We start from the raw sequence: 26,764 nt of genomic DNA, 5'->3' as shown, positions 1-26,764 counted from the left end.
TCAGGTTCCACCTTTCCCCGTGAAGGCGCATTCTACTACTCTTTCCTACTACCAGCATGCCCCAATTGTATAGCAAAGCAGTATTGAGAGCATGATCAAAACAAGGGGGTGACCACAAGTATCCATAAGCCAAAAAGCCGAGGAGTCAAAAAGTCAAGAAGACCAAAAGACTGATTCAAGAGATGAGATTCCTCCTCCAAACGATTCTCCGGCATGACAAGATGCCCAAGAATGCCCTACTCTTCCCCACAGCCCGATTAAGCTGATATCTGTAGTGAGAATCTATCAAAAGGCAGGAAGCTAGATTTCTGAGACACCAAGCAAGGGAAATCCCTTCTATGTGTATACTACTTTTAAAAAGCTAGTTATAAATTGATTGGAGCAGTTACCATTTTTGAGCTTAGTAATTGCACACAGAAAACCACTGGGTCTGTCATAGCCCTCTTCACCAGGGAGACTTCCTGGCATTTGTGGACATCAAGGACTTGTACCTTGATGTTCCAATATTTTGAGCACATCAGAGTTTTGTATAATTTGCTGTGGGTGCCCTTTACTTTCAATTTGTGACTTTGCCATTTGACCTTCTATTGCACCTTGGGTGTTCACCAAGGTGCTAGCCTCAGTACTAGCCCTGCCATGCTCTCTGGCAATCCCCATGTGGGATATTTAGGCGATCTCTTGTGGAAGGGAAAGTTGGCACAAGCTCTAGCAGAAAACATAGTCTTGACTGTTCGTATATATTCTGATGGTTCCTGAACCTTCAGAAATTAGAGGTGGAACCATGTAAGTTGTGCTAGGACTAGATCAAGGTATTCGAAGCAATTCATTTTTCTTCCCATGGAGATGCTTCAGTCTCTCAGATCTCAGACTTGTAGTCTTCAGTCAAATGTCTGATGGTAGTTTTCTTCGAGGCAGTCCTATTTGCTTGGTTTTTACGCTAGACATCTACATCTCTTCATCACAATATTCTGTTGTCATGGGACAAGTTAGTCCACTCTCTAGACAGATCACTTTGAAGTAGAAGACCAGGTTGTCTTTGGCCTGGTGGCTCAGAATTTTGACTCTGAAGTAAGGGAAGTCCTTTTTCTTACCTTTTTGGAATATATTTCTGATGGTCCGAAACGGGTTGCCACCCCCTTGACGTCAGCTCCGGTCTATGCGTTCCAGTGCGGTTGTGAAAGTTTCTCGGCCATATTGCTTCCTTGCTTCTTCCTCTCCCGTCACAGCTGTTGGCCAACTCTCCCCCTTGAGGTGAAGGACCAAGCAGCATACCCACTATGCTGACTGATATGCTCATTAGATCCACTATCTTGTAAGCATTTTAAACCGTTTTTTTATGATAAAATACTTGTATCTACTGCACTTAGAAGCGTCTTTCTTCCTTTATTTTCACCAAAGTTTCTTCCTTTTCCTGAAGTGCTGCTGCAAGTGCTTTCCCGGTCTTTCCTCCCCTCATTAGCCTTGATGTTGATGCTGATGTCAGTCCACTGGAAAATATTCCCTGACAGAAGTGCCCTACTTCTCCCTTATCGTTATTCATTGTAGACCAAAAAAGAATTCCGTGGTATAATTTCCATCATTCCCATAGAACTAGAAACAAAAAAATTGTTTTGCTTGCCAGTGCCCAGTCTTCCTGAAGGCAGCAGTATAAACGCTTCCTATGTCCCTTAATGGAAAGGATCTCAGGGGAAGTATGACACTGTACCGAAATAAAATTTATGTCCTTTTTTCCCCACAAATAGAGCTTTCTTTTGGTGGTATTTGATCACCTCTGCGATTTTTGATTTTTTGTGCTAACCCAAAAAGAGCGACAATTCTGAAAAAAAAAAAAAAAATAGGTTTCACATTCTGCTATATAACATTTCCCCAAAAAATTTTAAAAATCTAATTTTTTTCATTCTTTTATACCAATTTGTAATCTGCTACATATTTTTGGTAAAAAAATCGCAATAACCGTATTTTGATTGGTTTGCGCAAAAGTTATTGCATCTACAAATTAGGTGAAAGATTTGTGTCTACAAATTAGGTGAAAGATTTGTCCTTTTTATTTATTTATTTTTTCTTAGTAATGGCGGTGATCTGCGATTTTTAGCGGGACTGCGACATTGCGGCGGACAGATTGGACCCCTAACTGACATTTTTGACACTTTTGGAGGGACTAGTGACATTACTACAGTAATCAGTGCTAAAAATATGCACTGTTAATGTAATAATGACACTGGCAGGGAAGGTGTTGACCTAGTGGGTGATCAAAGGGTTTCAGGAGAGAGAGAGAGCCAAGCGCCGATCTAAGTGTAGCACAGCAGTAATTTTAATGACAGAGAGAGAGCCAAGCGCCTCTCTCTCTCTCTCTCTCTCCTGAAACCATACAGGGTCGCTTCACCCTCTACAAGCTTGCAGCCATCCAAGTGTCCAGCTATTGGATTACACTCCACCATCTGCCCACAGTATACTTTTGCAGTCACCCGTACTGTCTGTTTGCGCCACCTCTCTCCCCCCTCTGCCTGGTGATCAAAGGGTTAAATGTGAGCCTAGGGGAGTGTTTACTAACTCTGGGGGGAGGGGCTTGTTAAATGACCATAGAGACTTGTGATCCTTTATAGGAGGCTCACAGGCGCTCTGATCATTTCAGAGAAGAAGAATGGTCAGCTGTGTTTACAACTGCTGACCGTTCTCTCTCAACGGGGAGCGATTGCAGGTGGCCAGCAACAATCGCGCATCGCTGCCTAGGGGGGCGGAAGCGTGCCGCTGATGGCGCGCGTTTGCCCCCCCCCCCCCCAGCACTACGTGCGCGACCGATGACATACTGCATCGGTTCCCGCAGCCAAGTAAAACTGTGACAGGCGATCAGCAAGTGGTTAATGAATTAACAGCACAAAATAATTGTTGATTAAACAATAAAAAGTATGTTTAAACACTGATGTTAACATTAACAGGTCCTCAGGATGAAAGACTCATCTAGCATAGCTTTATATAGATCTAGAAGATATAAAATACCCTGTTGGAGACACTTAGGCTTATTAGAGTAATGTCTGTAGAAGGATATCGGCAACCATAGAGGGAGATAGCAACCACAGAGTACCTAGGAAAGGACATATCATTTTATTGTTGTATCATACTAATAAACTTGTGATTGTAAATAAATTACAGGTAAGTATGCCTTTAAGAAGAAATGTTTAATATATTTACCTCCCATTGACTTCGATAGGGAAAGTAACAGAGACCACATAGTGCCTAGGATCATTAATATGCTTGGATGTCAAATGCGTGAAATATTCTTCCCATTGGATGATGCAGGGCACAGGAAATGACCATAGCACCTCCTAAGGACTCAGTAAAAAAAAAAAAAGACAATAAACTTCTAAGATCAAAGTAGCTCCCAAAGGGTAATCCATAAATAAAGGCCATTATTATTTAACTAAGTGTCTCCTATCCGATACATGTCCTCCTCCACCGATTATTGCAATGCTGAAAACGCCATTTGTGATCCTTTTTATATCCCCACCTCCCAGCGTCCAATAACACCATAAGAGGTGCGGACGCCAGTGGAACCCAGTGCGGATGCGCAAGATGGCGCCAGTTCCAACGTCACGGGCATACACCGCACATGCGCTATGAGTCTGTCTGCTCCATCTTGGAAGTTCCTGCTAGCCAGGGCAAGGGGAGGATGGTAATCACCTGAAACCCCTAGACAGGAACTTGCCAGAATGAAAAAAGCAAAGCACACTATTGGGCTAACAGCAGACATCTGATACCGTGGCATATAAGCCAAAGAATTCCAATGTATCGGTGTCCTGGGCATCTGTATAATTGCCCATCATTCCCACAGACAACCATTGGACCAGTCCCACTAGATGCAAATCCCCCCCCCCCCCCCCATGGTTGGTTGCTGATATTCTTCTACAGACATTACTCTAATAAGCCTAAGTGTCTCCAACAGGGTATGTTATACCTTATATATCTATATAAAGCTATGCTAGATAAGTATTTCCTTCTGGGGACCTGTTAATGTAAGCATCAGTGTTTGAACATACTTTTTATTGTTTAGTCAACAATTCTTTTGTGTTAACTGTGTCAATTGATTAATTGTATTTTTATTGTAGTTTACATGTGCAGCATCCACAAAAGTTATCTCCTGAAGAAGCTATTTTTATAGTGAAACATGTTGAGTAAAATGGATTAACTGCCTAAACACACGTAAAAACTTTCTTTTATCAAATGTTTTTACTATTTTGTACCAATAATATTGAATATTTTATTATAGTCACTGTTTGCTATTGCACCAATTCAAAGCCCTATTTTCCAAAAATTTGCATATTCTATTTTCATTTGGGGGTGTGGTGCAAATGACCACCATCCACTCAGTCCTTTTAAGATTATAATTAAACCCCTGAAACCATTCTGTAACATGGCACAGGGTATGACACCTTGGTGTAGATGACCTAAGAGGGCCTGATGAAGATCCCTCAGTCTCTGTGGAAACCGGGAATGATCTGAAGTTAGAAAGGTGGGAGGAGCAGGGAACAAAAGTTGTAGCTTGTAGCCTTAGGACACCACCTCTTGCATCCAGGCATCTGGAATGCAAGCTGTACAATCATTTGCAATTGTCAACAGATGTCTCTCTACTCTGGAAAAAAGGGGTGTGCTTTCATACAGAGGAAGACTTGTCTGAGGAATTGGCACACTTGGAATGCCAGACTTGTGCCGATATGAATGACTAGGATGCCACACGTGGGGGGGCTGGATGCAGAAATTTAGAGAGTGGAGAAACTAAAGGGATGCTTCCTAGTACTCAGAGTGGGAGATGACTTCACAGACTGTTCCGTAGGCTTCTTCTGCTGGGGAAGATACTCTTGCCACCAAGAATTCATTCAGAACAATCTGAAGTGGGCTGTATCTAACTGCACTACATTTTAATGAAAAAATGTTGCAGGGGTGTGGCTTTCTGCATGGTCACTGCCTGTAGCTTGTCAATTGACACCTAGTCTTGCCCACTCTCACTCACTGAAAGATTGCAGATGTGAAGAGGGCACATACTGTAGATAAAACCATTTTCTCAGTGCCCATGTAATAAGCCTGCATTGATCAGTGCAGCTCAGGGCACTTGGTTGAATGAGTCTTTAAATACCAAAAGCAAAGCTTGGGAGGCAGAAAAGATTTGTCTTTGCTCAACTTTAATAATAGACTCAGGATTTGTTTATAACTTCTCTGCCTATCTCTGTGTATTCAATTTTCATTTTGACATGCAGTCTTAACCACTTGCCCACTGAGCACTTATACCCCCTTTCAGTGCTCTTACATTTTGAATAACAATTACTCTGTCATGCAACACTACCCATATGAAATTGTTGTAATTTTTTTCACACAAATATAGCTTTCTTTTGGTGGTATTTAATCAACCCTGGGTTTTTCATTTTTTGCGCTATAAATGAAAAGGCATTTCTCTTTCCTTCATTGATGGACACAGCTCCTTAAGATTCTTGACCATTGGGTTATATTGTTCCCTACAGGACTAGAATACTAGGCAGGAAAAAGAACTTGACTTCACCTATGGGCAGTCCCAGGGGGTATACTCCCCCTCTCTGCTATAGGTACTCAGTTTTTTTTCTGCCTAGACAGAAGTAAGAACCTAGTTCCTTGCTGGAATCTCTGATCCTGGCAATTTTCCCTTTTTGAATGGCTTTTTTTCTCCCATTTTTTTCCTGTGAGATCTTCAATCAGTTGCCAGACTGGGCGACGGGCTGGATAATCTTGATCCAGTGGTCACCCCAGTCTGGCCAGAAATGGCGCGCAGACCACAGCTCTGTGCTAGGTCCACCACAACATAGCCCCACTGGACAGGACTGGCCTGCAAGTTAAATGCCTCACAAGGTCAAGTAACGACCGGGTCTCATCCTGAGTCGCAGCGTTCCTCCTGGCTGACAACCCCCTATTTTGATGGCGAGGAGGCCTATCTGGAGCGGCACCCGCCTGGTTCCCAGTATGGTGAGTAGCTGTCACCCCCCCCCCCCCGGGGGGGGGGGGTTTGTGATGGATATGGGCCCCAGGTTCCGTGGTACTGCCATTTTGTTGTAGCCTTTGTGTGTCTATGCACGGTGGCCATGTTTGTGTAGTCTGGTGGCCATTTTGCGATGGTTTGCCATTGAAAATAGCGGCGGCAAATTTTGCAGTGGAAGCCCCTCCTCATCTCCTGGTGCTGACTCCTGGATCTTTTTATTTCCTGATCGTTGCGTGTGCAGTGCAGATTATTCTGGTGGCTGCAGGTGCCTGTTTCTGCTGGGTGGTGAGTAGGGTTGAGCGGACACCTAGATGTCCGTGTTCAACGGGTTCGGCCGAACTTTAAAAAAAAGTCCGGGTCCGTGTCCCGGACTTTTACCGAACTTTTCCCGGACACCGAACCCCATTGAAGTCAATGGGGACCCGAACTTTAAGGCACTAAAATGGCTCTAAAACACCAAAGGAAAGGGCTAGAGTGCTGCAAATGGCAGCAAAACGTAATTAAGAGCATGGCAAGTGCTCTGCAAACAAATGTGGATAGGGAAATAACTTAAAACAACAAAAAAAAAACAGAAAAATAAAACAATGTTCTTCTTCATCTCTGAAGGACGAGGCCCATATGGAGTAGGAGGGAGGTTGAGGTGGTGGTGGATGTGGCGGTGACATAGGCGTGCGCACAGGGTGTGCTGGGTGTGCCTGGGCACACCCTAATCACCTAGGGCACATAGCATTGCCAGTGAGGAGATGGGAAAGATCTCCCTGGGACCTGCTCTGCTCTATTTCTCCTTGCCTACAGGTACATGGCCCCGATACATTACTCTCCCTGCTGGCAAACACATGCATGTGTATTTCAACTTTGGGGTGCACACCTTAATGCAATAGGCTGCGCACACCTATGGGCGGTGTAGGTGGAAGCGGCGGTGGAGGAGGACCAGGGCCGGATTAACAGCATCATGGGCTTGGTGCTGAGGATTTTGAAGGGCCTTAAGGGCCGTGCCTTGCCATGCACCCAGAGGAGGAAGGGTGCAGCCATGCATGCCTAATTCAACATGGGATGCTGTCTCTGAAGCCCATAAACACATCCATGCATCGCCAACTGTCCCTCCTTGTCCGGCCTTCACGCTGTGTGGGGAGGTTCTGAGGGTGCTGCCTGGGGAAGCGAGCATAGAAGCCAGACTTCTGTGTTTACAAGTGACAGAAGAGCGGTAACAGTGAATATGGCCAACCCGGGGCCTATATAAAAGGTAGGGGCCTGGAGCTGCAGCTCCAATAGCCCCTACATTAATCTGGCCCTGAGGAGGAGGACGAGGTAGCCAACACTGCTTCTTTTCAAAAATTTTAAATGAGGGTACACCCCAAAAGAGTGAGAAAGAGCAAAAATGGAACAATGGGTGGGTAAGGTCGGTATCCATTGCTATTCTGCATAAGGTACGGAAAAGTCCCGTGGGATCCATGCCTGGTTCATTTTAATGAACGTGAGCTTGTCCACATTGTCTCTGGACAGGCGGCTGCGCTTGTCTGTTATAACGCCCCCAGCCGTGCTAAATACCCGTTCAGATAATACACTGGCTGCAGGGCACGCCAGCACCTCCAAGGCGTAAAGGGCAAGCTCAGGCCATGTGCCCAATTTGGAGACCCAGAAGTTGAAGGGGGCAGACCCGTCATTCACTACATGTAGGCGTGTGCACACATACTGCTCCACCATGTTGGTAAAATGCTGCCTCCTGCTAAGACGTTCCATCTGAGCTGCTGGTGCTGCTGTTTGTTGTGGCGTGCTGACAAAGCTTTTCCACATTTCGGCCATGCTAACCCTGCCTTCTGAGGTGCTGGCGGTGCCCTGGTTGCGTTGGCGACCTCCTCCTCCTCCTCCTCTGCCTTGTGCTTCCACTGTGGCCCCGCTGTCAGATGGGAATGCCAGCAGCATGGAGTCTACCAGCGTGCGCTTGTACTCGCGCATCTTGCGATCGCGCTCCAGTGAGTGAATTAAGGACGGTACGTTGTCCTTGTAACGGGGATCCAGCAGCGTGGCCACCCAGTAATCAGCACAAGTTAGAATGTGGGCAACTCGGCGGTCGTTGTGGAGACACTGCAGCATGTAATCGCTCATGTGTGCCAGGCTGCCCAGAGGCAACGAAAGGCTGTCCTCTGTGGGAGGTGTATGGTCCGTGTCCTCTGTATCCCCCCAGCCACGCACCAGTGATGGCCATGAGCTGGCCTGGGTGCCACCCTGCTGTGAACATGGTTCCATCTCCTCCTCCAGCTCCTCCTCCTCCTCATCCTCCTCATCCTCCAGAACTGTGCCCCTGCTGGACAATTGCGTCCCTGGCGTTTGCGTGTGCAGGAACCCACCCTCGGAGCCCCTTGCGAATGACTGCCCTGAAAGCCTTGGAAATGTTACCTCTTCATCCTCCTCCTCCTCCTCATCCTGTGCCACATCCTCTTCCATCATCGCCCGAATTGTTTTTTCAAGGAGGCATAGAAGTGGGATAGTTAAGCTGAGAACGGCGTCATTGCCACTGGCCATGTTGGTGGAGTACTCAAAACAGCGCAACAAGGCACACAGGTCTCGCATGGAGGCCCAGTTATTGGTGGTGAAGTGGTGCTGTTCCGCAGAGCGACTCACGCGTGCGTGCTGCAGCTGAAACTCCACTATGGCCTGCTGCTGCTCGCACAGTCTTTCCAGCATGTGCAAGGTGGAGTTCCACCTTGTGGGCACGTCACATATGAGGCGGTGAGCGGGAAGGCCGAAGTTACGCTGCAGCGCTGCCAGGCGAGCAGCAGCAGGGTGAGAACGCCGAAAGTGCGCACAAACGGCCCGCACTTTCTGCAGCAGCTCTGACATATCGGGGTAGTTTTTAAGGAACCTCTGCACCACCAAATTCAGCACATGCGCCAGGCAAGGGATGTGCGTCAAACCGGCTAGGCCCAGAGCTGCTATGAGATTTCGCCCGTTATCGCACACCACCAGGCCGGGCTTGAGGCTCGCTGGCAGCAACCACTCATTTGTCTGCTGTTCCATGCTCCTCCACAACTCCTGCGCGGTGTGTGGTTTGTCCCCCAAACAGGCAAGTTGTAAAACTGCCTGCTGTCGTTTACCCCTGGCCGTGCTGAAGTTGGTGGTGAAGGTGTTACGCTGTCCGGATGAGGAGGCGGTAGAGGATGAGGAAGCGGAGTAGGAGGAGTTAGGAACAGGAGGCAAACTGAAGCGCCCTGCAATCCTCGGTGGTGGAAGGACATGCGCCAAATTGCTATCCGCCTCAGGCCCATCCGCCACTGCATTTACCCAGTGTGCCGTTAGGGAGATATAACGCCCCTGACCGTGCTTACTGGTCCACGTATCCGTAGTTAGGTGGACCTTGGCACAGATGGCGTTGCGCAGTGCACACCTGATTTTTTCCCCCACTTGGTTGTGCAGGGAAGGGATGGCTTGCCTGGAAAAGTAGTGGCGGCTGGGCACGACGTACTGTGGGACAGCCACCGACATAAGGTTTTTAAAACTGTGCGTCTCCACCAGACGGAATGACAGCATTTCAAAGGCCAATAATTTTGAAATGCTGGCATTCAGGGCCAGGGATCGCGGGTGGGTAGGGGGGTACTTCCTCTTCCTCTCAAGTGTTTGGGAGATGGAAAGCTGAACGCTTCCACGGGACATTGTGGAGATGGTTGTTGGTGACCCAGGTGGTGGTGTTGCTGACAGATCGTCTGTTTGCGGGGTGGCAGGTGCCGGTATCACTACAGATGTGGCTGGAGCGGCCGAGACTGCAGCAGAAGAGGAAGCAGGATGAGCCAGAGACGTTTCTTGGTTTTGAAGGTGTGTACTCCACTGCAGCTCGTGCTTTGCACTTAGATGCCTGATCATGCAGGTTGTGCTCAGGTTGAGAAGGTTCATGCCTCGCTTCAAGCTCTGATTGCACAGGGTGCAAACCACTCGTGTCCTGTCATCAGCACATTTTCTAAAGAACTTCCACGCTAGAGAACTCCTTTGAGCTGACTTTGGTGCGCTCGTTCCCTTGCTGCGTTGGGCAGTAGCGGGCGTAGTGTCTAGGGCACGGCCGCTCCGCTTCTGCACCCTGCTCCCTCTTCTGCTGTGCTGGTGGCTCTGTGCGACCACCGCCTCTTCCTCCAAACTACTCAGTTCACCTGCATGACGTTCATTCCATGTGGGGTCGAGGACCTCATCGTCCTCCACATCATCTTCCACCCAGTCTTCACCCCTGCCCTCCTTGTCGGTCTCCACAATGCTGAACGCCGCAGCAGTTGGCACCTGCGTTTCGTCATCATCGGAGACGTGCTGCGATGATCCTTGCATGTACTCATCTTGAGAAATAAGTGGTTGGGCATCGCTGCACTCAATCTCTTCCACTTCTGGGGCAGGGCTAGGTGGATGGCCCTGGGAAACCCTGCTGACAGAGTCCTCAAAAAGAATAAGAGACTGCTGTATGGCTTGGGGCTCAGACTGCTGGCCTGATTTGCAAGGGGGTGAGGTGAAAGACGGTTGGACATTGGCTGCAGGTGCCAACTCTGACCTTTCTGCAGTAGACTGGGTGGGAGACAATGTGAAGGAACTGGAGGCACTGTCAGCAGCAAACCAATCTACTATCGCCTCAACTTGTTCTGGCCTCATCACTTCTAGGGGCGTTTGATGCCCTACCAAATACTGATGCAGGTTCTGTCGCCTACTCACACTTGAGGAAGGTGTTTCACTTGTGCGTGTAGCTGGCACAGATCGACCATGTCCTCTCCTTGCAACAGGAGCTCTACCAGCAGCACCACGACCCAGGCCACGGCCCTTATTTGACGGTCTCCTCATATTTCTGTAATTTAAGATCTTGCCCTAGAAAGGTTTTTATTGAATAGCGGAATAGAAAATATGATCCAAAAAAAGTGTATGTATATCACACGTACACAACCACACTAGGCCCCAATTACTATTGTTTGTACCCCTAAAAGGCTAGATGAGGAGTAGGGGGAGTATGGAACAGGCAGCACCCTCAAACCTTCAGAAGTATGAGATGAACCCCAACAACTTGGAAAGGTGGATCTCTCTCACACGTACCGACACAGACTATCCCGCAATTCAATTGATCCTCAAAGGTTTTTATTGAATAGCGGAATAGGAAATATGATCAAAAAAAGTGTATGTATCTCGCACGTACACAACCACACTAGGCCCCAATTACTATTGTTTGTACCCCTAAAAGGCTAGATGAGGAGTAGGGGGGGTATGGAACAGGCAGCACCCTCAAACCTTCAGAAGTATGAGATGAACCCCAACAACTTGGAAAGGTGGATCTCTCTCACACGTACCGACACAGACTATCCCGCAATTCAATTGATCCTCAAAGGTTTTTATTGAATAGCGGAATAGGAAATATGATCAAAAAAAGTGTATGTATCTCGCACGTACACAACCACACTAGGCCCCAATTACTATTGTTTGTACCCCTAAAAGGCTAGATGAGGAGTAGGGGGGGTATGGAACAGGCAGCACCCTCAAACCTTCAGAAGTATGAGATGAACCCCAACAACTTGGAAAGGTGGATCTCTCTCACACGTACCGACACAGACTATCCCGCAATTCAATTGATCCTCAAAGGTTTTTATTGAATAGCGGAATAGGAAATATGATCAAAAAAAGTGTATGTATCTCGCACGTACACAACCACACTAGGCCCCAATTACTATTGTTTGTACCCCTAAAAGGCTAGATGAGGAGTAGGGGGGGTATGGAACAGGCAGCACCCTCAAACCTTCAGAAGTATGAGATGAACCCCAACAACTTGGAAAGGTGGATCTCTCTCACACGTACCGACACAGACTATCCCGCAATTCAATTGATCCTCAAAGGTTTTTATTGAATAGCGGAATAGGAAATATGATCAAAAAAAGTGTATGTATCTCGCACGTACACAACCACACTAGGCCCCAATTACTATTGTTTGTACCCCTAAAAGGCTAGATGAGGAGTAGGGGGGGTATGGAACAGGCAGCACCCTCAAACCTTCAGAAGTATGAGATGAACCCCAACAACTTGGAAAGGTGGATCTCTCTCACACGTACCGACACAGACTATCCCGCAATTCAATTGATCCTCAAAGGTTTTTATTGAATAGCGGAATAGGAAATATGATCAAAAAAAGTGTATGTATCTCGCACGTACACAACCACACTAGGCCCCAATTACTATTGTTTGTACCCCTAAAAGGCTAGATGAGGAGTAGGGGGGGTATGGAACAGGCAGCACCCTCAAACCTTCAGAAGTATGAGATGAACCCCAACAACTTGGAAAGGTGGATCTCTCTCACACGTACCGACACAGACTATCCCGCAATTCAATTGATCCTCAAAGGTTTTTATTGAATAGCGGAATAGGAAATATGATCAAAAAAAGTGTATGTATCTCGCACGTACACAACCACACTAGGCCCCAATTACTATTGTTTGTACCCCTAAAAGGCTAGATGAGGAGTAGGGGGGGTATGGAACAGGCAGCACCCTCAAACCTTCAGAAGTATGAGATGAACCCCAACAACTTGGAAAGGTGGATCTCTCTCACACGTACCGACACAGACTATCCCGCAATTCAATTGATCCTCAAAGGTTTTTATTGAATAGCGGAATAGGAAATATGATCAAAAAAAGTGTATGTATCTCGCACGTACACAACCACACTAGGCCCCAATTACTATTGTTTGTACCCCTAAAAGGCTAGATGAGGAGTAGGGGGGGTATGGAACAGGCAGCACCCTCAAACCTTCAGAAGTATGAGATGAACCCCAACAACTTGGAAAGGTGGATCTCTCTCACACGTACCGACACAGACTATCCCGCAATTCAATTGATCCTCAAAGGTTTTTATTGAATAGCGGAATAGGAAATATGATCAAAAAAAGTGTATGTATCTCGCACGTACACAACCACACTAGGCCCCAATTACTATTGTTTGTACCCCTAAAAGGCTAGATGAGGAGTAGGGGGGGTATGGAACAGGCAGCACCCTCAAACCTTCAGAAGTATGAGATGAACCCCAACAACTTGGAAAGGTGGATCTCTCTCACACGTACCAACACAGACTATCCCCCAATTTAACTGATCCCCAAAGGTTTTTGATTAAATAGCGGAATAGAAAATATGATCCCAAAAAAGTGTATGTATATCACACGTACACAACCACACTAGGCCCCAATTACTATTGTTTGTACCCCTAAAAGGCTAGGAGTAGGGGGAGTATGGAACAGGCAGCACCCTCAAACCTTCAGAAGTATGAGATGAACCCCAACAACTTGGAAAGGTGGATCTCTCTCACACGTACCAACACAGACTATCCCCCAATTTAACTGATCCCCAAAGGTTTTTGATTAAATAGCGGAATAGAAAATATGATCCCAAAAAAGTGTATGTATATCACACGTACACAACCACACTAGGCCCCAATTACTATTGTTTGTACCCCTAAAAGGCTAGGAGTAGGGGGAGTATGGAACAGGCAGCACCCTCAAACCTTCAGAAGTATGAGATGAACCTCAACAACTTGGAAAGGTGGATCTCTCTCACACGTACCAACACAGACTATCCCCCAATTTAACTGATCCCCAAAGGTTTTTGATTAAATAGCGGAATAGAAAATATGATCCCAAAAAAGTGTATGTATATCACACGTACACAACCACACTAGGCCCCAATTACTATTGTTTGTACCCCTAAAAGGCTAGGAGTAGGGGGAGTATGGAACAGGCAGCACCCTCAAACCTTCAGAAGTATGAGATGAACCCCAACAACTTGGAAAGGTGGATCTCTCTCACACGTACCAACACAGACTATCCCCCAATTTAACTGATCCCCAAAGGTTTTTGATTAAATAGCGGAATAGAAAATATGATCCCAAAAAAGTGTATGTATATCACACGTACACAACCACACTAGGCCCCAATTACTATTGTTTGTACCCCTAAAAGGCTAGGAGTAGGGGGAGTATGGAACAGGCAGCACCCTCAATCCTTCAGAAGTATGAGATGAACCCCAACAACTTGGAAAGGTGGATCTCTCTCACACGTACCAACACAGACTATCCCCCAATTTAACTGATCCCCAAAGGTTTTTGATTAAATAGCGGAATAGAAAATATGATCCCAAAAAAGTGTATGTATATCACACGTACACAACCACACTAGGCCCCAATTACTATTGTTTGTACCCCTAAAAGGCTAGGAGTAGGGGGAGTATGGAACAGGCAGCACCCTCAAACCTTCAGAAGTATGAGATGAACCCCAACAACTTGGAAAGGTGGATCTCTCTCACACGTACCAACACAGACTATCCCCCAATTTAACTGATCCCCAAAGGTTTTTGATTAAATAGCGGAATAGAAAATATGATCCCAAAAAAGTGTATGTATATCACACGTACACAACCACACTAGGCCCCAATTACTATTGTTTGTACCCCTAAAAGGCTAGGAGTAGGGGGAGTATGGAACAGGCAGCACCCTCAAACCTTCAGAAGTATGAGATGAACCCCAACAACTTGGAAAGGTGGATCTCTCTCACACGTACCAACACAGACTGTCCCCCAATTTAACTGATCCCCAAAGGTTTTTGATTAAATAGCGGAATAGAAAATATGATCCCAAAAAAGTGTATGTATATCACACGTACACAACCACACTAGGCCCCAATTACTATTGTTTGTACCCCTAAAAGGCTAGGAGTAGGGGGAGTATGGAACAGGCAGCACCCTCAAACCTTCAGAAGTATGAGATGAACCTCAACAACTTGGAAAGGTGGATCTCTCTCACACGTACCAACACAGACTATCCCCCAATTTAACTGATCCCCAAAGGTTTTTGATTAAATAGCGGAATAGAAAATATGATCCCAAAAAAGTGTATGTATATCACACGTACACAACCACACTAGGCCCCAATTACTATTGTTTGTACCCCTAAAAGGCTAGGAGTAGGGGGAGTATGGAACAGGCAGCACCCTCAAACCTTCAGAAGTATGAGATGAACCCCAACAACTTGGAAAGGTGGATCTCTCTCACACGTACCAACACAGACTATCCCCCAATTTAACTGATCCCCAAAGGTTTTTGATTAAATAGCGGAATAGAAAATATGATCCCAAAAAAGTGTATGTATATCACACGTACACAACCACACTAGGCCCCAATTACTATTGTTTGTACCCCTAAAAGGCTAGGAGTAGGGGGAGTATGGAACAGGCAGCACCCTCAAACCTTCAGAAGTATGAGATGAACCCCAACAACTTGGAAAGGTGGATCTCTCTCACACGTACCAACACAGACTATCCCCCAATTTAACTGATCCCCAAAGGTTTTTGATTAAATAGCGGAATAGAAAATATGATCCCAAAAAAGTGTATGTATATCACACGTACACAACCACACTAGGCCCCAATTACTATTGTTTGTACCCCTAAAAGGCTAGGAGTAGGGGGAGTATGGAACAGGCAGCACCCTCAAACCTTCAGAAGTATGAGATGAACCCCAACAACTTGGAAAGGTGGATCTCTCTCACACGTACCAACACAGACTATCCCCCAATTTAACTGATCCCCAAAGGTTTTTGATTAAATAGCGGAATAGAAAATATGATCCCAAAAAAGTGTATGTATATCACACGTACACAACCACACTAGGCCCCAATTACTATTGTTTGTACCCCTAAAAGGCTAGGAGTAGGGGGAGTATGGAACAGGCAGCACCCTCAAACCTTCAGAAGTATGAGATGAACCTCAACAACTTGGAAAGGTGGATCTCTCTCACACGTACCAACACAGACTATCCCCCAATTTAACTGATCCCCAAAGGTTTTTGATTAAATAGCGGAATAGAAAATATGATCCCAAAAAAGTGTATGTATATCACACGTACACAACCACACTAGGCCCCAATTACTATTGTTTGTACCCCTAAAAGGCTAGGAGTAGGGGGAGTATGGAACAGGCAGCACCCTCAAACCTTCAGAAGTATGAGATGAACCCCAACAACTTGGAAAGGTGGATCTCTCTCACACGTACCAACACAGACTATCCCCCAATTTAACTGATCCCCAAAGGTTTTTGATTAAATAGCGGAATAGAAAATATGATCCCAAAAAAGTGTATGTATATCACACGTACACAACCACACTAGGCCCCAATTACTATTGTTTGTACCCCTAAAAGGCTAGGAGTAGGGGGAGTATGGAACAGGCAGCACCCTCAAACCTTCAGAAGTATGAGATGAACCCCAACAACTTGGAAAGGTGGATCTCTCTCACACGTACCAACACAGACTATCCCCCAATTTAACTGATCCCCAAAGGTTTTTGATTAAATAGCGGAATAGAAAATATGATCCCAAAAAAGTGTATGTATATCACACGTACACAACCACACTAGGCCCCAATTACTATTGTTTGTACCCCTAAAAGGCTAGGAGTAGGGGGAGTATGGAACAGGCAGCACCCTCAAACCTTCAGAAGTATGAGATGAACCCCAACAACTTGGAAAGGTGGATCTCTCTCACACGTACCAACACAGACTATCCCCCAATTTAACTGATCCCCAAAGGTTTTTGATTAAATAGCGGAATAGAAAATATGATCCCAAAAAAGTGTATGTATATCACACGTACACAACCACACTAGGCCCCAATTACTATTGTTTGTACCCCTAAAAGGCCAGATGAGGAGTAGGGGGAGTATGGAACAGGCAGCACCCTCAAACCTTCAGTATGAGATTGTGTTCACTGTACCCCACAAAGATTGAGTTCACTGCACCCCACAATGATTGTGTTCACTGCACCCCACAAAGATTGTGTTCACTGCACCTCACAAAGATTGTGTTCACTGTACCCCCCAAAGATTGTGTTCACTGCACCCCACAAAGATTCTGTTCACTGTACCCCACAAAGATTGTGTTCACTGCACCCCAAAAAGATTGTGTTCACTGCACCCCAAAAAGGATGTTGTTCACTGCACCCCAAAAAGGATGTTGTTCACTCCACCCCAAAAAGATTGTGTTCACTGCACCCCACAAAGATTGTGTTCACTGCACCCCAAAAAGATTGTGTTCACTGCACCCCAAAAATGATTTTGTTCACTGCACCCCAAAAAGGATTTTGTTCACTGCACCCCAAAAAGGATGTTGTTCACTGCACCCCAAAAAGATTGTGTTCACTGCACCCCAAAAAGATTGTGTTCACTGCACCCCACAAAGGATTTTGTTCACTGCACCCCAAAAAGATTGTGTTCACTGCACCCCAAAAAGGATGTTGTTCACTGCACCCCAAAAAGGATGTTGTTCACTGCACCCCAAAAAGGATTTTGTTCACTGCACCCCAAAAAGATTGTGTTCACTGCACCCCACAAAGGATTTTGTTCACTGCACCCCACAAAGATTGTGTTCACTGCACACCAAAAAGGATTGTGTTCACTGCACCCCAAAAAGATTTTGTTCACTGCACCCCAAAAAGATTGTGTTCACTGCAGCCCAAAAAGATTGTGTTCACTGCAGCCCAAAAAGATTGTGTTCACTGCAGCCCAAAAAGATTGTGTTCACTGCAGCCCAAAAAGATTGTGTTCACTGCAGCCCAAAAAGATTGTGTTCACTGCAGCTCACACACAGAAAAATGGATGTGGATCACTGACACCTGCCTATCTCCAATCCCACACCACACAGCAATATCGATTGTAGTTTGTAGAACACAGTTTCCCTAAAATTCAGCAGACTCTGTCCCTAACAGGATTGAGAAGAGATCGTAGATCAGGATTGAGTGCAGACCCCACCCCCCACACAGCAATATCGATTGTAGTTTGTAGAAGACACTGACCCTATATAATTCAGCAGACTCTATCCCTAAAATGCCTACAACTCGCCCTGCCTAAACACTCCGACCTGTCCCTCAATTCTATCCGGACACAAATGGTTTTTTCCTGCCTATCTTTCCCTAATCAGCAGCCAGCACGTTGATGTGTGCTCTGTCCCTGAATCTAAGCAGCATAATGACGCCGCTGCGGCTGCCTCGAACTTATAAAGACTTGGTCACATGCTTCAGACGGCCAATCACAGCTACTGAGACATTTGCAGGCATGGCTGGGATGGCTTAAGGCACACCAGTTAAACGATTGTTGATTGGCTGTTGAAAGCCCGCCATGAAAAGAGCGCCAAAGCATGCAAAACCCGGAAATAAAACGACCGAACACGGATTTTTACCCGAACATACAGTAAAGTGTCCGTGTCCGTGTTCGGGTACAAAAAATCCAATTATTCGGTACGAACACGAATAATACAGTCCGTGTTCGCTCAACACTAGTGGTGAGTTTGGTGGGGTTCTCTCTTTCTGCTGAGGATTGCTTGGTGCTTTGTGCCTGGTGACCAGATGGGGCTGCCAGCACGGTGGGGGTTATCCCTTGTGGAGTTTTACAACTTTTTTGTTGGGTCCTCCTGGTGACTCATGGAGTCTTTGGAGCACATCTCTCCACCTGATCCTCTCTCTGAGGCTGCGGAGTCCTCCTGGTCTCAACCATCCATCAATGCACTGACGGCAGTCCTGGAGTCCTTTGAGTCCCGGGTGGAGGTGGCTTTCAGGAGATTGGCTAGCAAAAAGCTAAATGTGATTCGGCCGCCGTGGACGTGGGTCACCCTGCTGGGTTTGCATCCACACGCCCGGAATCCTCTGATAGTGAGGATGATTCCTCCACATCTGTAACCACGCACGAAAAGGTGCTGGTGGACGCACTGATTGTATCTGTGCGTGAGACCTTGAAGATGGAGGACGCAGCTGCGACGGAGGTGCAGGTTCCCTTTGGCACACAAGCCATTCAGAGCGGCAAAGGTGTTTCCTTTCCCTGCCTATTTTGACAGAATTGACGCTAAAGAGTGGGGACGACCAAAGCGTCCCCTTGGGGTCCCTAAGCGATTTCCTAGGTGTTACCCCTATAAGGAATCCCTTATTAGGAAGTGGACTGGTCCACCGTTGGTGGACCCTCCAGTTTCCAAATTGAACAAGGCAACCATGATTCCGGTTAAAGAATACCCGGCCTTTAAGGATCCGGCTGACAGGAAGGTGGAGGCTGTGGCCTGCCATATGTACACTTCTGGCTGGTTCGGCACTGAGGCCGGTATTCACCATTGCCCTGCTATCGCAAACTCTGACCGAGTGGGCTACGTTTTTACGCCATGACCTGGAGGGACAACAGCGCCCCCCTGCCTTTGCTGAACTGGCGGACCAGTTGGTCAAGGAGTTGTAGTTTATCTGTGATGCTTTTTTGATGCGGCTCCCCTAGTGGCTCAATTCTCTGTTTTGGCAGTGGTTCTTCGGCGTGTCTTTTGTCTCAAATGCTGGTCTGCAGACCAGACTTCTAAAAAGGCCTTGACTGAAATACCCTTTCAAGGAGATCGCCTGTTTGGAGCTACCCTGGATGACATCATTAAAGGTCCCACAGGGGGAAGAGTACCTTTCTTCGGCAGGCTACTAGGAGCAAGGAACCAAGTTGTAGACGTGGGCCTCCCTCCTCGGCTCATCAGAAGTTTTTTTCTTCCCTCAGGGTAGACTGACAAGGGCTCGAAGCCTTTCAGGGCCTCCTGTGGAGGATCCAAACAAACCTGGTCTAGCAAGCTGAGAGCGGGCTTCTTCAGACCTGCGGACAAGGCTTCTTCAGCATAAAGGCACGCCCTCACCCGTATTGGGGGTGGGGGGACATCGTCGCTGGTTTCCGGACCCGTGGACTTCCCTGGTACAAGATAAGTGGGTTCACAAAGTCATTTGGTCCGGCTACAAGATTGTGAAGAGTGTCGCTCTCGTCCCTCGGCAAGGTTCTTTCCTTCCAACATGCGCTTGTCCCCGGACCGCTTACAGGGTCTGTTTGGGGCGATACAAGACCTGTTTCTTCAAGGGGTGATTGTCCTGGTTCAGACTTCGGAACGTTTTCAGGGTTTTTACTCAAACCTGTTTATAGTTCCCTGGAAGAAAGGCCCAATCCTGGACTTCAAGGCGCCAAACTGCTTTTTTGCAGGGGGAAGATGTTCAGAATGGAGTAAATTCGAATGGTGGTGGCATCCCTGCATCAGGGGGCTTTTCTTGCCTCTATCGATATCAAGGATGCTTACCCTCAAATTCCAATATGTGCCAGTCACCAGCGCTTCCTCCACTTTGCTGTGGGAGAGGCGCATTATTAGTTTGTGGCATTACCCTTTGGTCTCTCCTCTGCTCCTCCAGTCTTAACAAAAGTGTTAGCACCAGTGCTAGCCTTGTTACACCAACTGTACTGGGCTACCTAGATGACCTACTTCTGCGAGCAGTCTCCTACTGGTGGAAAACCTGGAGATCGCCATACGAACTCTGCGAGAGTTCGGCTGGATTCTAAATTTTTAATCTGTACTGATTACGTCCACAAAGCTGGAATATCTGGGTCTGACTCTGGACTTGGCCTTAGTCAGAATGCTCCTTCCTCTGGACAAATAGTAGAAATTGCAGGCTGCAATTCGTCTCCTGCTGTCCAGCAGATGGTTATTCCTCTGGATTTGCATGCGACTTCTAGGCCTGATGGTGTCTACCTTTGAGGCGGTTCTATTTGCACAGTTCCATACGAGGTCCCTTGCAAAGGGAGATTCTGGCCAAATTGGACAAGACTCCGCAGTCTCTGGACTATCAGATTTGGTGGGGATCGAAGGAGTCCCTGATACGGCGGCTTCGCTCTCACTTGGACAGTGGTCACTACGGATGCCAGCCTGTCCGACTGGGTAGGAGCCCTCTGCAAATATTCTGCTCAGGGGATCTGGACTGTGGAAGAGTCCAGACTACCGATCAACGTCTTGGAACTCCGAGCGATCAGACTGTGTCTGGACCATTAGAACGGATCATCCTCAGGGATGCCCAGTGAGGATTCAGTCGGACAATGCCACAGCCGTAGCTTGTGTCAATCACCAGGGTGGGCACAAGAAGTGTCTTGGCAACTCATGAGGTATCCGGCATTCTAAGGTGGGTAGAATGGTTCGTTCCAGCCCTCTCGGCCGTACACATTCACGGGGTGGAAAACTGGCAGGCGGATTACCTCAGTTGGCAGGAGTTGGACCTAGGGGAGTGGTCCCTTCATCCGGAGGTGTTCCATTTCAAAAAATGTTTATTGAATATAAAAGGTCACAGAACATGTAAGAAACAAACAATAAAAAAAACATAATCTGGTGTCACAGTGATACAATGGAACAGAGGGTATCAGGAACATCAAACAGAAGTGGATCGGATATCTACGTGAGTGATTCTGTAAAATTTAATACATTGACCAAATATTAGCATATTGTCTGTATAGGACATTGCTTCCATTAACCCTACTCATGCAGCATAGCTGAGAAAGGGACAGAGTGCGAGAGGGGGGTGAGGGGTATGGGGATGTATATACTAAAAAGAAGAAACTCCTATAGTGGGTAACCAGGTAGAGCAGGTAGGTTATATGACTTGTGTTTTAAAAGGTGACAAAGATCTACAATATACCAAGAGGGTATGGCGGGGGGGGGGGGGGGTACGTAGGGGAGGGAGGTGTCTAAGCGGGGCCATCCTTCGAGAAGGTGCAATAACAGGGTGATGTGAGTTAGGCAGGGATCCGGAGGTGTTTCATCAGTTGGGTCTCCGGTTGGGCATCCCTGAGGTGGCTCTGTTTGCGTCTCAGCTCAAAAGAAAGTTGCAGAGGTTTGTGGCTTGATCACAGGATCCTCTAGCAGAGGCGCTGGTGGCCCCGTGGGGTCAGTATCGTCTGATTTTAAGCCTTCCCTCCTCTCAAGCTTCTGCCAAGACTTCTACGCAGGATCGAGGCAGATGGGATTCCGGTCATCTTAGTGGCTCCGGACTGGCCTTGCCGGTCTTGGTACGCCGATCTGGTGCGGCTGGTCGCCGAGATTGCTTGGAAGCTTCCTCTCAGGGAGGATCTGCTGTCCCATGGTCCAATCTTCCATCCTGCTTTACAGTCGCTGGCTTTGAGAGCTTGGCTGTTGAATGCCTGCTGCTGAAGGATAGGGTGTTTGTCTGTGTCTGTGATTTCTATGCTGTTCACAGCTAGGAAATTAACTTCTAGGAAGATCTACCATTGTACGTGGAAGACTTACATTGCGTGGTGTGAGTCTCTTGAGATTCATCCTCGCTCCTTTTCGGTGGCCGGATCTTGACCTTCCTTCAGTGGGGGGGTAAAACAGAAATTGTTCTTGAGTGTACCATCAAGGGCCATGTGTCGGCTTTGGCGGTCTTCTTCCAACAACCCTTGGCCACACACTCCCTGCGTACCTTCTTCAGGGTGTCTGACATTTGGTTCCTCCAGTGTGGTCTCCGTTACTGCATTATGACCTTAATTTGATGCTTTTGGTCCTCCAGAAGCCTCCCTTTGAGAATCTTCAGGAGATTCCTTTGCTTACACTGTCTCAGAAGGTGGCTTTTTTTATTTAGTGGCTATTACCTCTGCACGCAGGGTGTCGGAACTGGCGGCTGTATCCTGTCGTTCACCTTACCTGGTAATTCACAGAGATAAGGTTGTTCTTTGCCCCTGTCTGTTGTTCCTCCCAAAGGTTGTCTCTGATTTTCATTTGAATGAAGACATTGTGTTGTCTTTCCTGTGTCCCAGGCCTAAACATCTGAAGGAAATTTCCTTGTATGCCTTAGATGTGGTCCGGGCAAATAGGGTGTACTTGGCAGCTACGGAGTCTTTCAGGAAGTCAGACTCCCTATTTGTGCTCACGAATGGGCCTCGAAAAGGGTTGTACGCTTCCTCTACGACCTCTTCAAGATGTATCAGACAGACGGTGATTCAGGCCTATTCCAACAAGGGTCAGGTTCCTCCTTTCCCTCCTAAGGCGCACTCGTCTCGGGCGCTTAGTGCCTCCTGGGCCTTCCGTCATCAGGCATCAGTAACACAGGTTTGTAAGGCAGCCACCTGGTCGTCAATGCACACTTTCACAAAGTTTTATAAAGTGGATGTGTTGGCATCAGTGGATGCTTCTTTTGGCCGCAAGGTTTTGCAGGCTGCCTCTTTGAGGCTGTATTGTTTTTTCAGGTGGGCTCCAGTTGTTTTAGTGAGCTCCTGTTGCCTGGTTGGTTACTGTTTTAGCCTTGGGAATTTTTTTGCTGATCCCACCCCTCATGTTTAACACTGCTTTGGGACGTTTCAATGATTATGAAGATCAAGAGCTGTGTCTGTCAATGAACGAAAGAGAAAATGTGATTTTTGACAGTAAAATCCATTTCTCTGATGTTCATTAACAGAAACAGCACCCACCGCTCTGTGGAGTTGTAATTCTTCTGACACTGCCTGTAACTAAACCGGAGTACCTATAGCAGGGAGAGGGAGTATACCCCCTGGGACTGCCCATAGGCGTAGCGAGATTCTTTTTTTGGCCTAGTGTTCTACTCCTGTAGGGGGCAGTTCAACCCAATGGTTATGAAGATCAAGAGCTGTGTTTGTCAACGAACATCAGAGAAATAAATTTTAACGTAAGTCAAAATTCCATTTTTTTTTTTTTTTTTTTAACACAGTTGTCCATTTATAAGATATTTATAGCAATATAACACATAGCATGTACATAGCAACATTTGCACCCACCAAAATACATTCTGCTACTCCTCCTGAATATGGCGATACCCCATATGTGAGACTTTTACATAGCCTAGCCACATACAGAGGCCCGACATAAAGGGAGTACCGTCAGGTTTTCTAGGGGCATAAATTACACATCTAATTTCCTGACTACCTATTACCCTTTTGTGAGGCACTGTAGGGCACTGATGAGCACTGTAGTGACTCTGATGGATGAGCACTGATGTGTCATGGAAGAGGCATGAATGAGGCACATTTGGACATAAATGAGGCACAGGTGAGCACTACTGCGGTCTCCCTCCTCTCCTCGCACGCTGTAGCAATCGGTGTGTACAGCACGCGAGGAGAGAGCTTAACCGGACATGCTTCGGTTTGTTGACAAATTAACGCTCCCTCATTGGAGTTCTTTACCCCGATCCGTGATCTGCCGTGTATGAAGAACTCAACAATCATGGACACTTATTGTACGTGTGCGCATTCTGTGGGGAAGTCATTGTACACCCTCCCAGAATAAGCCGACCGCGCTGTAACCATCATTTGGCTATGACCCTGTCGGCAAGTGGTTCAAGAAGGCAACCTCTTCATTGCATCCTTTTTTAAATCCTATAATCTGTGTGACTTGCACCAGTTTGAGACAGATTGACTTTTTTGCTAGACTGATTTAAACTTTAGGCCATTTATGATCAAATATTTGGTAAAGGAAGGTGGCAAGATTTTTTTTTATCATTTTGTAATGTTTTTTTTCTTTTTATAGGAAGTGATCGTCAATCGATGGATCTCATCGCAGGAGCGAATGGAACATGAAGAGTTGTAGAATAGTAGCAAAAAACTTCATAATAAAACTGCAGAATAATATATTTTTTCTTAGAATGTTTTTCTTTTATTTTTAAAATGTAATATATTACAAATATTTGCACACAAATATTTGAAAATGTTTGCTACAAATGACCAATTAATGTATGGTGTAATCGTTCAAAAGCATGTGACATTCTTATGACTAAATCACAACAGGTAACTGCAACAAATAATGTCTTAGGATTAGATCCACTTGGTTGGATGTTTTCAGCCAATAAAATATTGTCGTGGGATGGCATGAGAAAAGAGGGAGTCTCCTGAAGTTCTGGTTGTTTGATCACCTCTTTTCCTCTGTTTTCACTTGGTTCCTGTGAATGATACACTCCCTGTCCCTTTTGTGGCTAGGTTTACTCCTTTAGTATTCATATAGGAAGGGGATGTCACTCAGGCTGGACTTCAAACATGTCTGTCTTTGTTCATCTCCATTAGATTTAGATTTTAGCTCTCAGAAAGTGACAAGGACACAACATTTCTCATAAGAATAGCAGGTATTTCTCTTTCGTTTATTGACGGACACTGCTCCTGATATTTTTAACCATTGGGTTATACTGCCCCCTACAGGAGTAGAACACTAGACAGAAAAAGACTATCTACACTTATGGGCAGTCCCAGGAGGTATACTCCCCCTCTTTGCTATAGGTACGTTGTTTTTTTTTCTGCCTAGTCAGGAGTAAGGACCTAGTTTCTTGCTGGGATCTCTGGTCCTGACAATTTTTTCCCTTTAGATTGATTTTTCTATTTTTTTTCCTGCGAGATCTACAATCAACTGGCGATGGGCTGGATAATCTAGAGCCAGTGGTCACCCCAGTCTGGCCATTGAGCGTGTGCAGATCTCCGCTCCGTGCTCCCCCTGCAGGGTTTTAGTGTGGACGTGGGCCCCTCCATGGGACGGTCGAACCCCTGGTTTCCTCTCCTTGCTGTTATGCACCCTCCCGTCCCTGTGGGTCATATAACCCTCCTACCACCATCCCCCTATACTTGAGGGTAGTTTGGTGGTCTGGCCTACCTCCTGGAGCAGAGTGCTGTGCTGGCGATAGGGCCTTGGGGGGGGGGGCCTGCACCACCAGGCGATTGGCTGTGTGGGGGGGGATTGTACCTGGTGGAGGCTCCTGCCACAGCCCCCCCTTCTTTTCTGTGCCTTGCCTTAGGCCTAGGGATCCCTCCTGGGTCCCTGAGAGCCTCGTGGAGCTGCAATTTTGTTTTGTATTCTGTAATTCACAGCGGCCATGTTTGTGTAATCTGGCGGCCATTTTATGTTAGTCCTGCATTGAAAATAGTGGCACTCATGACAGTGGAGCCTTTCTGGGTGGCAATTTAGGCTGCGGGAGCCCCTCCTTATCCCTGGTGCTGACTCCTGGGTCTCTTCTTTCCCTGGATGCCGCACGTGGAGTGCAGTTTACCCTGGTGCTGCTGGTACCTGTTCTGTGAGGTGGTGAGTCTGGTGGGGTCCTCTCTCTGCTGCAGGATCTAAGGGTGCTCTGTTGCTGGTGCAGCCACCATGGTGGGGGTGTCCCTTTAGCAGTGTTTTTGCACTTTTTGTAGTGGTCCCCCTATTTCCTCATGGAGTCCTTGGAGCACAGTACCCCACCTGACCCCCTCTCAGAGGTTGCGGGGCCCTCTGGGTCCCAACCATCCATTGATGCTCTGATGGCGGTCCTGGAGTCCTTTGTGTCCTGGGTGAAGGTGGCTTTTGGGCGGCAGGCTAGCAAAAAGCTTCCCCTGCCTCATCTGTCTCCTCAGATCCTGAAACTGATTTGGCCGCCGGGGACGTGGCTCACCCTGCGAATTCTCAGATAGTGAGGATGATTCCTCCACGAAAATCTGCTGGTGGACGCACTGATTGTGTCTGTGCGTGAGACTTTAAAAATGGAGGATGAAGCTGTGGCGGAGGCACTGGTTCCCTTTGTCACTCACAAGCCATCTAGAGCAGCGAAGGTGTTTCCCTTCCCCTTCTATTTTGACAGGATTGTCGCAAAAGAGTGGGAATGTCCAAATATTTGGTAAAGGAAAATGGCAAGATTTTTTGATCAATATGTAATGTTTTTTTGATTTTTATAGGAAGTGATCCTCCGCTTTGCCGTAGGAGAGGAGCATTATCAGTTTGTGGCGTTACCCTTTGGTCTTGCCTCCACTCCTCGGGTCTTCACAAAAGTGTTTGCCCTGGTCCTACCATTGTTGCGTCAGCGGGGTATGGCAGTATTGGGCTACCTGGACAACCTTCTTCTGCATGCGGAGTCATCTGCTGCTCTGGTGGACCACGTGGACATCACTATATGGACTCTGAGGGAGTTTGCCTGGCTTCTGAATTATCAGACGTCTGCTCTGGTTTCT

General features: G+C 46.9%; 1 protein-coding gene across 1 annotated transcript in view; it reads left to right on the top strand.

Moving 5' to 3' along the window:
• TSEN2 (tRNA splicing endonuclease subunit 2) overlaps positions 1-24,407 on the top strand; it is an 83,123-nt gene extending 58,716 nt beyond the window's left edge. The window contains exon 11 of the mRNA XM_082266534.1: positions 24,337-24,407. Coding sequence (XP_082122660.1) covers positions 24,337-24,392 — 56 coding nt within the window. The 3' untranslated portion in view covers positions 24,393-24,407. The remainder of the gene's footprint in view (positions 1-24,336) is intronic.
• Positions 24,408-26,764: the final 2,357 nt, after the last annotated feature.

This window comes from Pelophylax lessonae (assembly GCF_965119305.1).
Source record: "Pelophylax lessonae genome assembly, chromosome: 8".
Lineage (NCBI taxonomy): Eukaryota > Metazoa > Chordata > Amphibia > Anura > Ranidae > Pelophylax > Pelophylax lessonae.
Note: the sequence above shows the minus strand (reverse complement) of the source record. Positions and strands in the feature narration are given on the sequence as shown.